Genomic DNA, 14,089 nt, shown 5'->3' on the forward strand with positions numbered 1-14,089 from the left:
CTAATCCATCTTATGCCTCTGCTGAGTCCACCACTTCCCCAACGCATTCGCAGCGTCCACGACCGCACCCTCCCCGTTGAACACCCTAGCATTCTCCAACATCAGCTCGACGTCCTCGTCAACATGTTTGGCCTCGCGGTATTGCCCCTTGTCGAATTTGTTCTTGATCAGTGTGAGATCTCGAGCATCGTCAGGTGGAATACTGCGCACATACAGGCACAAGAGGTATCAGTCAACCCCATTTGAAATTCAGAGAGGGAAAAGGAAGAAACTTACATGTCAAAATACGTTGGTATACCCAGAGCTATAGGATCGACTGTTCGTTGTATTCATCAGCACGCATCATTCACTGAACATATTGATGAGTGTGGATGGGATCGTAACTCACCAGCATACCTGAACCATTCCGACAAAGGATTCTTGAGCGCTTGATTGATCAGACTGCCCATCGCTTTCCTTTCCTCGGGTGTCATCTTGGCAGAAGCCACTTTGGGCCATTCCCTCCAGTAGACAGATTCGACGGTATCTGCACATTGGGTGATCTCGCCGGGTGGGTTGAATTGGCGGCAGCTGGGAAGTTATGAAGGAAGATTAGTGATCTGATGACGACGATTCGACGGAGCATAGCGAAGAGGAAAGACGGCGAGTCCAATCACATGAGAAGAGCAAACTCACTTGGCAAACACCAATTCAATATCTCTAGCAAACTGACCCAAAGTCTTGTACTTCCTCCCATCGATCTTCTTCACGATCGTACCGAAATCCATGGGTTGTTTGATCTCGTCCAAATACCTGTACAGCACAGCCGTCAGCTTACTCCAAATCCCTCGTTGAGGATCTAGCTGACTCACGTGGGACATCCATCCGCAATGGGATCGACAGGTTTTAAGAACTGTCCAGTCCATCAAATTAGCTTACATCGTGGACACAGACAAGTGAGTACTACAAGTCAAACTCACAAACACCGCTGCAAACTCTTTCATCAATATCGACATCAGATGCTTTCCCCTCTTATTCTTCATAGCTGTATTATTCTTCACTGTGGGTGGTAAATCAGGTGGAGGAACAGGCTTATTCCTGGTGGGTACTGCAGCTGTCGTATCAGAAGGTAAAGGTTGATTTGGTGGAGGTAATTGAGCTTTAGGTGGCGGAGCGGGTGAAGCACTCGCAGTGGATCTTTCGATCGATGAGGCTTTCTTCCCTTCTGAAGGTATATTGACAGATAGAGGCTTAGGTTTACTCTTCTTGATACTCGGCTTGACATCTACCGATATTCCAGAGGGAATCTGAGAGGTAGAAGGCAAAGGAGGTGTAGAAGTTGGGGTGGCCAATTTAATCTTGCTTGTGTGTTTAGGTTCCGCCGAAGTGGTCCTTTCCTTCTCAGGGGATTTATTCCGAGGTTGGACAAGGGGTATCTTGATCTTCTTAGCTGCAGGTGGTCTCGGCGAGTCATTCTCTGATTTCGGTACCAGCAAATCATCCAATCCGTCATTCAGAGATGGTCGCCTCTTCTCAATCTCGTCCACCTCAGCACCGAGGATATCATCAAGCTCGTTCCTGGATTTTGATGGTTCCTTCCTCTTTTTCGAGAGTTTGTTTTCACTTGGTGGGAAAGTTGGCACAGGTGGTCTATCGGGACTCTTCGTCGTAGCTGACGTGGCGGATAGGGCTGATTTCTTGGATGACGGTAATGGGGGTGGAGCCATCGGAGGAACATGTTCAGTGACTGACGTATCGATACTGACTGTCTTGGGCGGTTTGACCTTGAACTTGACCGCCGTAGCCTTGGGAGCAGGTAGACTCGCTTCAGCCGCTAATGGAGGTGCAGCTACCGGAGCAGGAGGGATGGCGATCGGTGTTCTTGGGGCCAAAGCAGCTTGTTGAGCAGCTGCGGCACTTGAGCTGAGCGTATGTTCCGTCTTTGACCATACTGTTGTAATTGTCAGCATCAAATACGGCTTTCAAGCCGGATCTAGAGGGAACATACAATTATTGAACATCTTCTCAAAGGCTTCTCCAGCTTTCCTAACGAGACTAGTTGGTGTCGTGTTATAGGTATAACAGTTGGCAATGATGAGTCTGACATCGGTCACGAACTCTTGTCGATTCGCATACATCCCATTATCCAGTTTTGCGGAGATCGTCTGTAGGTCCATTGGGTTCTTGATAACTGCAGAATAGCTAAGACGGGCCACATGGCTTAATATCGAATCATACCGAGATCTTTGACTTGATGAAGCTACACTTACTCGTGAGCATCATCCCGAACAGGATCCACGGGCTGTCTGAACCAGTAACTCGTTTTATGTGCGATCTAACCCTCGATGTCAGCTATTTACACATTGTAGAGAGACAGTTGACCAACTCACAAGCTTCTGCAAGGCAATAGTAATGGCTTTGAAATCATTATCGCTCAATCCCCTCCTCTGCTGTTTAGGTACATTCTTCTTCTTCTGCGAGGACTGCGATACGTTTGCGTTGGGGTTCAGAGTGATCTTGAGTGGTATATTGGAACCTCCCGGGGTCATCTGACCATCAACAATTGGGAAGCCATATCCTACACAGAAGAGTCAGCTTTGATATCTGCCTTAAATGAGACTATTAGAAAGCTCACCCTGAGCATCGGGTCTGATCTCGGAACTTCCCATACTCAACCTGATCTTGGGTGTAGGTAGAGCAGGAGCGGTCTCTACAGTAGGTGTCTGGAGTGTGATGATATTACCAGGAAGCGGTTCCGGACTACTAGCGGACACGATCTCGGCAACTTTCAGTAAAGCCATCAAGACCTCGTGATCTGGCGATGTGAAGCTTGAGCTATAGCGCAGCCATTCATTAGCATTGGATCTCCAGTCGATTGACCAAGGGAATCGCAGACAACCCACATTAGCAGATTCTGAATCAACACCTTGACATCCTCTTTCTTTGCGAAGTCTTTCCTGACAGCCTTCACAATAGCGTTGCTCTGAGCTTCATTCCTCTTCTCCCTGGCTTCCTCACTCTCATCGTCCAGTACACCAGGTTGAGGAACTTGAATTTCCCCGAGGGCAAGAGTCATAAGGATAGATTCCGAAAGACCCCTCGCGACGTGCCGACGTATCGTAAGTGAATGATCTGATCGAATCACCTCGTCAAGGTATTGATCTAGTGCTAGAGATCGACCAGGGGGTTTGCAAAGTAGGAGGCCATCAAAAGCGACCATTCGAATAGGTTCGAAATTACCCTCTCTGTACGTAATTTCAGCTTCTGTCTGTAAATATCACGACTCAAGAACAAGCTCACCGAGTATAACTCAACAGAAGTCTAGCATCGTTGGTAGCCTGTCCAGCTAAGATCGACTTGATATGGGTCTACCACCAACTATCAGCGCGATTTTCCAACCCCTTCTAGAACGTTACTCTTTTCTCACCTGTAGACCAGCTTTGGTGATCAAATTATGATAACTCGGTACCAATCTATCCATGGTCATTGCTCGATCGAGAGCTTCGCCGGAATCCCTCATCAGAGACGCCTCCGCTTCTCTCTCTTTCTCATCTAGTGACGGCTGAGCGGACGACCCAAAGGTGAAAGCGTTGCCTATGGCGGTGATGATCGCGGCAACATAGTATGAGTCGGACCACTGTATATGAACACGTCAGCTCTCAGGCTAGTTTAATCGTGCTTGTAAGATTTACTCACTCGATTACCAGTGTTATCATTCGACCGCAGCAAATCTAGTAAGATACGCCTAGCATTCCTCCAAACCGTTCTCGTCTGCATATCCCGTAGATCAGGCATAGCAGCTATCAGACACTGTAGAGAAGGTCAGCATGGCACCTAACGGCACAGCGGACCATGAGTGTGACATCGGGGAAACATACCTTCTTTACGAAGTAATCTGAAAAGTTTGAGAAATCGTTAGGTAAGGGCCTACATTCCATAGCTGAAGCTTCCGCATCAGGATCATCAGGCGGATGGCAATAAAGCGTCTGGAAAAGCTTGAGAACGAAGAAATAGCCCAAGTAATCACACTCGGCTATATTATACTATTGTAGGGTCCCAAAATCAGCCGACTGCAAATCCCGATAGATGAAAAGTGATAGCTTACTGTAGCCAATGCACGCGCAGCTTCCATCCTCACTCTATAGTAATAGTTCTTTACCAGCACTGTTCTTGCCAATTCGCTAGCAATTACAGGAGACGGAAAGGCTCTCATCCGGTTAATCGCCTACACGAATGATCAGCTATAGTGCATTTCCATATGTGTGGATCGAATGCGACCGCCAGCTCACCTCAAGTTGAGCAATGACATCCCTATCACCCTGAAGCTGACTGATCCAACACCAAGGCTTCTCATTGTACTCAATCGAAGCCAGCCATTCACATTCCGGATCAATCCTTATCCACTCATACCCTCCACCCTCACCCATCATCTGATCAGCATCGTTCTCCCCCCATTCAGCCACTTTCCACCTCCTGCGTTCCTCCTCATCTTCCCACGGTGGGTAAGCGAAGACCCCAGCTCGATCAGCAGCTTGTAATCTAGCTTCATCCTCCTCGTCATTTGCTTCTCCAGCTGCCAAGGCATCTTGCATCTTGCTGAACCTCGCTGCTATATGACCTGATCGCCTGGTCCGTTTATACTTGGTATTGAAAGGTAGAGGGAATGTCTTGGATGGAGTCTTGATGTCCACCAGATGCTCGAAGGGCGCTCCATCGGCTTCGTGAATTCGCACGGTCAAGCTCCCCTAACACTCAAATATCAGCTAAATTCGATAGGTGATGTTTAGCTGAACACTTACTTCAAAGAAATGAGTAGGCCTTTTCCAAACAGCCGTCTTCTTCACCTTCTCACTCAGCCTATTGATATAATCATTCGCCGGCTGTGTTTGAGTTACCGTAAATTCTACCAACAACTTCTTCTTGATAAAATTGGTCTTGATAGATAATCGAGGACAACCACTCCCGAATATCCACTGATCCTGGAAAGTCTGCAGGTCTAACCCAGATACTTTCCTACATTGTCTAAAGAAGTACTGTGTCGTCAGTGAGTTCCCCTGTAACTCGTCCGACAGCGAAGCTACGAAGATTCTAGGTATGACTTGAGATAGACCCAATGATGTCCCTGTTTTAGCTATATATCGATCTAAGATGTGAAGCACCAACGGAGCTTTGAGATTGGTGAATGCAGTGGTATTCGCGTCTGGGGGGTCGATGATCCCAGGAACGCACAACGGCCATTGAGAACCTTGATCTTGCTGTACACACCGATCGATGTCCTTCTTCAGCCTAAATCGATATTCGTTGTTTCCTAACAGATGCCGTATGAACTGAGCTTGAATGTACAGTGCTAGACCGTTAATGAGCCAAGTATCGGCCAGGGTCCGCTGAATGATGTTCACTCCAATCCATTGCTGAATCAATGCTAAAGATAGTACCCGTCTGATCTCGACAGCTTGCTCGATAACTTCAGGTGGATGTAGCAAGTTGGAAGAGAGGATGGCGAGGGTGGCAGAAGTGGAGCACTCCGTCCTTGGGTTGTTGACGAAGACAGCCTTGAAATCTGTAAATGGATAGGAACCCATTTCCGCATAGAAAGACATTGCTCTAGGAAGCCAAGAAGTGGAATGTTTGAGGTTGTCCAGTTCGCCGGGAAGACAAAAGGCGAGGATGGGTTTATGTGATTCATCAGCCGAGCAGCAGTGCATCTCGAATGGTCCGGCGGCGAAGGAGATGTGTTGCACGGAAGTGGGGTTGGTCTGGAGGTAGTAGAAGATCACCTTATTGGGGTCGTGTGGATGGGTTACCTGTGGTAACGAATCAGCTAACAATCCGCCGAAGCGCTATTCCTCCCTAGCTTACCTGCTCCATCAATTCTCCACTGCTGACTACCATGACGGGATACGCTTCTTCATCCGGACCTGGTTCGCCACCTTCCAGATAACGGGGTACGATGAATTCCAGTTCCCAAGTACACCTCTCCCACAGACTATCTACACACGGTGTCCATATTCTAGCTGCATCGTATATGGTAGGTGAGAGGAACATGTGAGGGATTTGCTACAAAGGGAATTCATGGTCAGCTACCGTTATCAGATCGTCGATACGAAGGCAAGCTTACAGAATCATCACCCGCGTCACCCGGTCTGTTGAAGACTATACCTTCAACCACATCACCTCCAAGTACCAGCTGATAATCAATCTGCACATGTATAGGTGCGAATGACACTTGAGTCTGTCCATTCCCAGAAGGTAATTCGGTATGTAACAATCTGACCCATCCACCCGAGACTGAAATGGCCAATTCACCTTCATCGCTCTCACCCATAGCTGACCAGGTCTTCCTCTTGATCTCAGGGTGAGACTTGATGTCTATAGGTGGTTCTCTCGTGGGGAGCGGTTGGAATGGGTTGGACAAGGTGAATGAAGCAGGTGTAGGTAGGAAAGCTTCTACCAGTGTGGGGGAAGATAAGGTTACATTGTTGATTTGGAGTAATGGAGAAGCGTTGAGGTAGATTGCTCGTAGGGATGGATTCGTAGGTTGGATCGTGAGGAACGCAGAGGCTGTGATTATTCCTGAGAAGTCTATGTCGAGGACGTTCCGCTGGTGGGTCACGGTGAAGCCTCGAGAGGCGCCGTATTCTTCTGACATTGTGAGAGTGACTTGACCCGAGAGGGTTGGGAGCTATCGTTATATTCGTGGGTTGAGGATGGACATTACACAGAACCAGCAGTCGACGGTCGGAGATGAGGTAATGGTGCCACGACTGTGATGATGGATAGTAACAACTACGAGAAGCGGGTCCAGTAAAAGTAGAAACAACAACAATCATGCAATCGCGACTTTATCATACATGCTATGCTCATGATGGCAACAACCCAGGAACCCGACTTGAATGTGCGCCTAACCTGCTTGAGTACAAGAGAACCAAACATAGGCTTGCGGATATCCCCGGTGCCCCATACTCCGAAAGTCACTCGATGATGAACGGCCGAAAATATAGTGAAATCAGTCATGAATGTGTCCATCGATTATCAGTATACTACCTTGATATATGCTCTCCCGCTTTGTGCTTATTGTCACCCCACAGACAGGTAATCGCCAATAAAGTCTCAGGAAGCAAGATGGGTAATTCAGACATAACACCAGCAAAGAGGCGGCCGCCCACCTTCCAGAGGGCTTTGGTGGTGAGTGGCCTCTTCCTCTACCACACTCTCGTAGACCAGGTCAAATCGTTACATGCCACTCGAGCACTGACTATTCTCTCACGATGGAATAACAGTCCGGTGCGATCTCAGGTTTAGCAGTGGACTTCATGTTCTTCCCCCTCGACACGATCAAAACGAGAATCCAGTCTTCAGCGGGGTTCTGGCAGTCGGGTGGGTTCAAAGGTGTTTACAGGGGTGTGGGGAGTGTAGGTATGGGAAGTGCTCCCGGGGGTGAGTAATGACCTTCCTCTTTCCATTTCCCCTTATATCTCACATCATCACATTCATATATCCTCCTATACTACTCATATCATATACTTTATACAGGAAAGCTGATCTCATTCGAACGACCCAACCACAGCCGCAGCATTTTTCGTAACCTACGAATCCCTCAAACAGCATCTACCCAAATACCAGCTGTTCAAGCAGAACGAATCCCTAAATCACATGGTAGCAGCCTCAGGTGCAGAGTACGTCTCATGCCTTATAAGAGTCCCAACGGAGGTCGTGAAATCACGTACGCAGACGGGCGCGTATGGCCAGGGGAAAAGTAGTATACATTCTGCGATTTCCACGATGAAGTTTGAGGGTGTTAGGGGGTTTTATAGAGGGTTTGGAATTACTATTGCTAGGGAGGTGAGTTAAACTATCTCACATAATTCATTCATGTAGACTTAGGAGGGGATCTCCTTTCCGTCTTGAGAATCGAGGTGGATTAATCTAAATCCGTGTTGATCTTATCGCTGTAGCTCCCATTCACATCCATCCAATTCCCACTGTACGAATCCCTCAAATCGCTCCTATCGAAACACTACCTAGGGGGTAGACGTCCGACATCCTACGAAGCTGCACTGTGCGGTTCGATAGCTGGAGGATTCGCAGCAGGAGTGACCACCCCTCTGGACGTGGTGAAAACCAGAGTCATGCTGGAAGCTAGGGTGAGTAGGATCAGATCACAAATGATCAAAAGAAAAGAAAGAGCAAACCAAAGAAACAGACGTGAAACCTCAAATACTGATTTAAATATTTGTTTTACAGACATCAACCCAACAACCCATAGGTATACCACCACCCAACCAACCTTCCCCCTCCATCCTCTCCTTCCCACCTCGTCTGATGAGTATACTGCAGAATGAGGGTCCCTCAGCATTGTTCAGGGGATGGCAGCCCCGGTGTTTCGCTATTTCTCTTGGAGGGGCGGTGTTCTTGGGGATATATGATCTGGCGATTAATTTGGGGTTGGACGAGGAGGGTAAGAGTAAAGAGGTGAAGTTGACGTAGTGGACATCGGATCGATGGTCATAATCACATCGAGCGATCCATAAATGAGTGAGATCTCATCACGGAGGGCAATTCCAGGAGTCGCGTCAGTCAAGCGTATTGATAAAGCATACGCGCTGATACACTATTATTATGGGAACTTAAACTTTGTAATGATATAAGATAGAAGAAAAGTCATATAATGCAGATACACAGATAGATAGATTATATCCAATGCATATATATATCCCAGACTACAGATCTCCTTATCGCGAAAACCTCTTAGTACTTGAACTCGATCAATTCGCAAATGCCTGAACACCCGTGATGGCTTTACCCAAGATCAGAGCTAAATCAAGTCGAGAGTCAGCTTCCTGCCATACTGCAGGAGTATTCATCAAAGAGAAAGCTCACCATGAATATCCTATCGAACAGAGCCACATCATCAGCTATATCTCAAATCCAGTCTAAAGGCATGAAGTCTACTCACATGAGTCCCTTCATACGTATTGGCTACTTGCAAGTTCTGTACATGTCTCCCAATATGGTACCTAATCAAGCAAAGTCAACACACGGAGCCAAGTGAGTAGCTCTACACTACCGTAATCGTTCAAGATGAGATGAAACACCTACTCATCAGAACAGGCATTCCCACCTAGGATATCCAACAACACCCTAGAATGTTTCAGCGCTTCCCCACAATTGTTCCTCTTCATCATAGAGACCATATCGGGGGCCCATAATCCCTTATCTTTCAATCTACCTAGTTGGAGCGACCCCAGTAATCCGAGGGTACTAGCTGTAGACGCATCGGCAATCTTCTTTTGGACGAGCTGGAAAGATGCGAGGGGGCGGTTGAACTGGTTTCTATTTGCATAGTCCAATCAAGTCAAATTTCAATACTTGTCTTACCCAGATATCCCCCCGCCTCTCACTTCCTCAGATCCAGAAAAGGGATAGTGGTTCAGTGACATGACCAACTCACCTCTCCAAAGCATACTCCCTCGAACGGGCTATACAATCCTCCAGCGCACCCATCACACCCCAACTGATGCCGTATCGAGCATTATTCAGACAGCTGAAGGGCGAACCCAGTCCACCGGATTTAGGTAAGATCGCATCAGAGGGTATCTTGACGTTATCCATGAATACCGATCCTGTTATGGAAGCTCGGAGGGCGAGCTTGTTCTTGATTGCTGGGGCGGTTAATCCGGGTGTATCCTGTATGATCATGAGTGACAACGATGATCAGCCAGAACATCTCATTTGATTTGGGCAGATGATTAAGGGGAACAAGATGAACTCAATCGAGATGAAACGGCTTACCTTCTCGATCAAGAACCCTTTCACTTTCCCTTTCTCCCCATCTTCCACCACTCTAGCCCAAATTACGAACAAATCAGCGACGGGTGCGTTCGATATCCATGTCTTGCTTCCATTCAAGGTCCATCCCTCTGAGGTCTTAGTAGCGGTAGTTTCCATAGAAGAGGGGTCGGATCCATGGTTGGGTTCAGTAAGACCCTATCATGTCCGCATCAGCATTACCTTCACTGAGCAGTTGAGGGATATCAAAATATGAGTGCAGTGATACTCACGAAACATCCTATCATTTCGCCCTTTGCTATTTATGTCCGCCCATTAGCTGGATTATCCATATTTTATGAAAATGGCAGTCAATGTCAGCTCACCCAATTTGGGAAGATACTTCTCTTTCTGCTCCTCCGATCCAAACTCATTGATAGGGTGCATGACCACTGCGCCATAAAGTATCTGATCAGCCGAGTCTTGTTTGCCATCCGTGCCACCTCCGGCTGGATTCAGACCTACATGAAGACTGTACACTCATAGCTGATCTATACCCAGAGTCGACCCTGCCATCCCACAACCAGATCAGCTATCACCTTTATTCTAAATTGAAAAGGCAAGGTAGATCTAGCTCACCTCTCGACCTCCCTAGCTATCAACCCATACGAAACGCTCGATACGCCCGCACACCCATAACCATCGATAGTAGCTCCCAACAATCCGAGCTCGCCCATCTCTCGTAAGATCTTGGGATCGAAGTCTTCCTACTCGATCAGGGGGAGTGTCAGCTAACAGTCTAGTGACATCGTGATTGAACGATTGTATAACCTACATTTCGATAGGCATTGATAACTCGGGGTAGGAGGTTCTCTTGACAGTAATCTCTGGCTGTAACGCTGTGGTCATGCTCTCAAATCAGTGAATATTACACGGTCAGATGAAAGAAGACGTGTCCCACTGTATTTGTTGTTCTTCATCCGTCAACAGCGACTTCATATCCAGTGGGTCCTATATGCCAGACATGTTAGATACGATATTCCTGTCCAGCTGAAGCATAGTCGCTCGCTCACCTCCCAATCGAATTTAGCGAATTCTACCAGAGCACGTCAAGTGAGATGAGCAGACGGACCTCGCCTCCCTTTGCCATGAGACGCGATATGCTAGACTCACTGCTCGCCATACTCCTCTTGATCATCATGTTGCCACCATTCCTTCCTACTGATCCTCTGAGGGAAAGTAACGGTCGAAGCGATTGTATTCGAGCCATAGTTCCAGTGCGAGATGAAGATCTTCAAGTGAGAGGGCGATCTCTACAGTGATATGCTGTTAGATATTATTCTGTTCAGCGTTGAGAGGGGGCAGTGGATGTCAATCGTCTGTCTTATATATCTAGTACTACGAGTGATAGTCTGACCGGATGAGCGATGGACGATAGCAGCGCTTATACCGAGTAGTCAGATCTGAGATTAGGATGAACAACAACAGCAGTCACGAGCAAGACCCAATCTCAATCTCATATTGAATCTCGGGTAAACATCCACCATCATTTAACCGGGCTATTCTCCATAATACATCATTATCCGCCGAACAGGGGTTAACAAACCTTTCTATTCTACACTATCAATTCAATAATCACTCATTCCTGAGCTACACACACACGCTCCGTATCATGACATCCTGTTCCAGCCTTTTGACACTTATCACATCGGCCGATTTGATGTCTGTTGCCTGTTCGCCCTTCCCTCTTCTCCCCTTCCCCCTCCCAAGAAAAGATTATACGCAATATATGTCTACCAGAGGCAGAGTCGTGAGCCACATCAGATCTCCCAAATGGGATTGAAGCTGATGAAAGCCAGGAATGATCCTTTTTGTTTATCCTCGACTGGAATCTTGGATGAAAGTACACGACATTTAGATACATTCAATGACAATACCCACTACGTTATATTTACTTTTACATCGCTACACTCATACTAGGCATCCCCGAACCTATCGGGCATCAAGACGGGGCCGAGTAGACTCCACGAGTAGAGAGCATAGCACAACCATGAGCTGATGACTCGCATCCACATCGTCGTCTCTGATCGACCGATGTAAACGTCCGGTTCAGCTACGTCGAGTGAGGTGAAGGGGTCGGTGGGGTGAGCGACGGGTGAGGTTGAGATGATTGCCCTGTGAAGATCGTCAGAGCATTAGCTAGATGAACCAATGAAAGATGTCTCGAGATGGAAAGAGGGAGAAGGCGGAGAAGCGCGGAGATGACACGAAGAGCGAGTCGAACGCTGCAATCCCTGCGCTCCTCTTCTTAACCCTTTCCTCCTTCACCCTTTTGTCCTCTCTTCAACCTCTTGCCGCTAACGATGGAAAGATCAATGAAAACAACTTACCAGTCTGTCAAAAGACCCGCAACATACATAGCCGCCATGACAAAGATAATGTGGAACCAAGAGTACTGAGAATCATCAGAATCAGCATCGACCAGCACAGTTTGAGGAAAGCATCACTCACGTTGTACTTTGTACCACCCCTCTCATCGTCCCTCTCCTCCCCAATGGTAGCTTCGATCTCATCGTCCTCATCCTCCGGTTCATCCAGCACACTAGCAGGCAACGAACCAGCATTGACAGCGGCCAATATAGCCTGATACCTCATCTCGTCCCTTCTTCCTTTAGGTTGATTAGTCACCATCCTAACCTCCCCATCTTCCTCGGCCGCATCGGTAGGCAAAGCGATGGCACCTGCTCTATGACCTTTTCCAACCAACGCTTTACTCTGGGTGGCAGCTCTGGATGTCGAATAGGCAATAGCCAAGAATGTGAAGAGTGCTCCAACGATGACTGTTGTAGTCTTGGTTCCTCCACTTGCATGTAGGGGATTACAGTGCCCCTCCTCTTTATGATTGACCACAGCAGACGCAGTCAGGTACGTGCAATACGCAGCTACCATTGATGCTTGGGTCAGACCAGATTTGGGGTTCGCTTCCTGGACTGGATGGGAGATAGCCAAGACAGTGACGATGAGGGATAAGATCAAGTTGAAAGTGATGAAGAACGTGTTGGTACCGCATCCTGATCCAGCGAAGAACACGTAAAGCAAGGTAGTGAGGGTGATTGACGCGGCGAACATTCCAAATGTCGATCCGACCAAAATGAACTGCCATAGACTTGATTCTCCCCTTTCCCAATTATCTAAGCATGTTTCCGACCATGTATGAGCGAAGTCGACCAAAAGGACGAGACCGATGAGAATGAACAGGCATGCACCGATTGGAGCGATGTACGAGCCGTAGAACATGAAGAATTCGTTGGGGATCAGGAAGGAGAGGAAAGATAGGAGGAAGTATAAGAGGAGTTTGGGTCCCCACCATCTATGATTCGATATATCAGCTGTCAGCTTGCATTCAGGTATAGTAGCATTAATCTAGCTCACCCATTCTGAATGGCTGCTCGCTTCGTCTTTGTAGATCTTACTCCGATGAGAGTAGCCGAGAGCAACAAATGGAATAAAGCAAGAGCGAAACAGAATCGATGGACCTGTAGGCAGATCAGATTATACAATAAGCTAATGGTCTTATGGCCGTAGTGGTTACACAAGCTCACAGCAAGTAGACCATAACATTTCCCACCCGAGCAATCCATCTTGATCCAATCCCAACTCAACTTCTCTAGCTGCTTGATAGCTATATCTGTTCGGGACAGGTAAGCCAACATGGACGATAAGGCGAATATCAACTGGACAAGTCAAAGCACCATCAGCTTGGAGTCAACTTGGAAAGACAGAGGTTAAACTGACCCCGAATCCAACTCTGGTAGCTATGGATGAGTTGCAGTTACATGATTTACAGAATGCTGAAGCTGCAGTTCCGCCTGTTTTACCATATCAATCCTATCAGCTCCAATCTTCTACCCGGAGGATGAAGGGACACAGACGTACCCATGAAGATCATACATCCCGAGAAGAGGGATGAGCCAATGGCTCCTATTCCACCTGTGAGGAAGGGTATAGAGAGTAATGCACCCATTCTGAAATAAAATTGTTGGGGTTGGGTGTCTTTGGATACAGTGCACAATCCAGAAGAATAAGAGGTTTATATTATAGGTTTGGGTGTATTCGTAGTGGCAAAAAGGACCAAAGGATCCGCATATATGCATCATACATAGACATGAGACAGACACGGACCGACGGGTTAAATCGAAAGGAGCAAACTAGGCATGCGAAACCGGTGTGGGCCCGGAAGCCTATTTTTGTCGGTACGGCGGAGACGCACGGTCCTAGGCCTTTTAAAAAAGTTGAGAGACGACGCTGGCTCTGGATTCACTGTGTTATGTGTCTCTTATCC

General features: G+C 47.5%; 4 protein-coding genes across 4 annotated transcripts; 1 reads left to right on the top strand and 3 right to left on the bottom strand.

Annotated features, from left to right (window-relative positions):
* I302_109009 (uncharacterized protein) lies at window positions 1–6,628 on the bottom strand (the record flags this gene model as incomplete). Its single annotated transcript, XM_065870782.1, has 20 exons — window positions 1–202; window positions 277–316; window positions 389–570; window positions 676–792; window positions 852–892; window positions 960–1,930; window positions 1,988–2,181; window positions 2,250–2,314; window positions 2,370–2,557; window positions 2,615–2,814; window positions 2,883–3,224; window positions 3,280–3,347; window positions 3,407–3,616; window positions 3,676–3,789; window positions 3,858–4,022; window positions 4,085–4,204; window positions 4,269–4,724; window positions 4,779–5,783; window positions 5,839–6,036; window positions 6,098–6,628. 20 exons carry the CDS (start codon window positions 6,626–6,628, stop codon window positions 1–3), a joined length of 5,409 nt encoding a protein of 1,802 aa, XP_065726854.1.
* A 473-nt stretch (window positions 6,629–7,101) lies between these two features.
* Window positions 7,102–8,466, top strand: I302_109010 (uncharacterized protein; the record flags this gene model as incomplete). The annotated part of the gene is made up of 5 exons (XM_019194736.1): window positions 7,102–7,164; window positions 7,260–7,416; window positions 7,547–7,821; window positions 7,935–8,123; window positions 8,224–8,466. 5 exons carry the CDS (start codon window positions 7,102–7,104, stop codon window positions 8,464–8,466), a joined length of 927 nt encoding a protein of 308 aa, XP_019043572.1.
* Window positions 8,467–8,744: 278 nt separating this feature from the next.
* I302_109011 (uncharacterized protein) lies at window positions 8,745–11,017 on the bottom strand (the record flags this gene model as incomplete). Its single annotated transcript, XM_019194737.1, has 14 exons — window positions 8,745–8,794; window positions 8,860–8,869; window positions 8,936–8,996; window positions 9,079–9,312; window positions 9,431–9,666; window positions 9,772–9,966; window positions 10,041–10,066; window positions 10,134–10,199; window positions 10,273–10,316; window positions 10,387–10,514; window positions 10,583–10,646; window positions 10,709–10,758; window positions 10,821–10,843; window positions 10,921–11,017. The coding sequence occupies 14 exons, from the start codon at window positions 11,015–11,017 to the stop codon at window positions 8,745–8,747; spliced, it is 1,284 nt and encodes a 427-aa protein (XP_019043573.1).
* Window positions 11,018–11,723: 706 nt separating this feature from the next.
* On the bottom strand, window positions 11,724–13,771 carry I302_109012 (uncharacterized protein; the record flags this gene model as incomplete). The annotated part of the gene is made up of 7 exons (XM_019194738.1): window positions 11,724–11,922; window positions 12,138–12,202; window positions 12,259–13,117; window positions 13,180–13,283; window positions 13,350–13,481; window positions 13,543–13,616; window positions 13,684–13,771. 7 exons carry the CDS (start codon window positions 13,769–13,771, stop codon window positions 11,724–11,726), a joined length of 1,521 nt encoding a protein of 506 aa, XP_019043574.1.
* Window positions 13,772–14,089: the final 318 nt, after the last annotated feature.

The sequence above is a fragment of the Kwoniella bestiolae genome, chromosome 8, assembly GCF_000512585.2.
Source record: "Kwoniella bestiolae CBS 10118 chromosome 8, complete sequence".
In the NCBI taxonomy this organism is placed as follows: domain Eukaryota; kingdom Fungi; phylum Basidiomycota; class Tremellomycetes; order Tremellales; family Cryptococcaceae; genus Kwoniella; species Kwoniella bestiolae.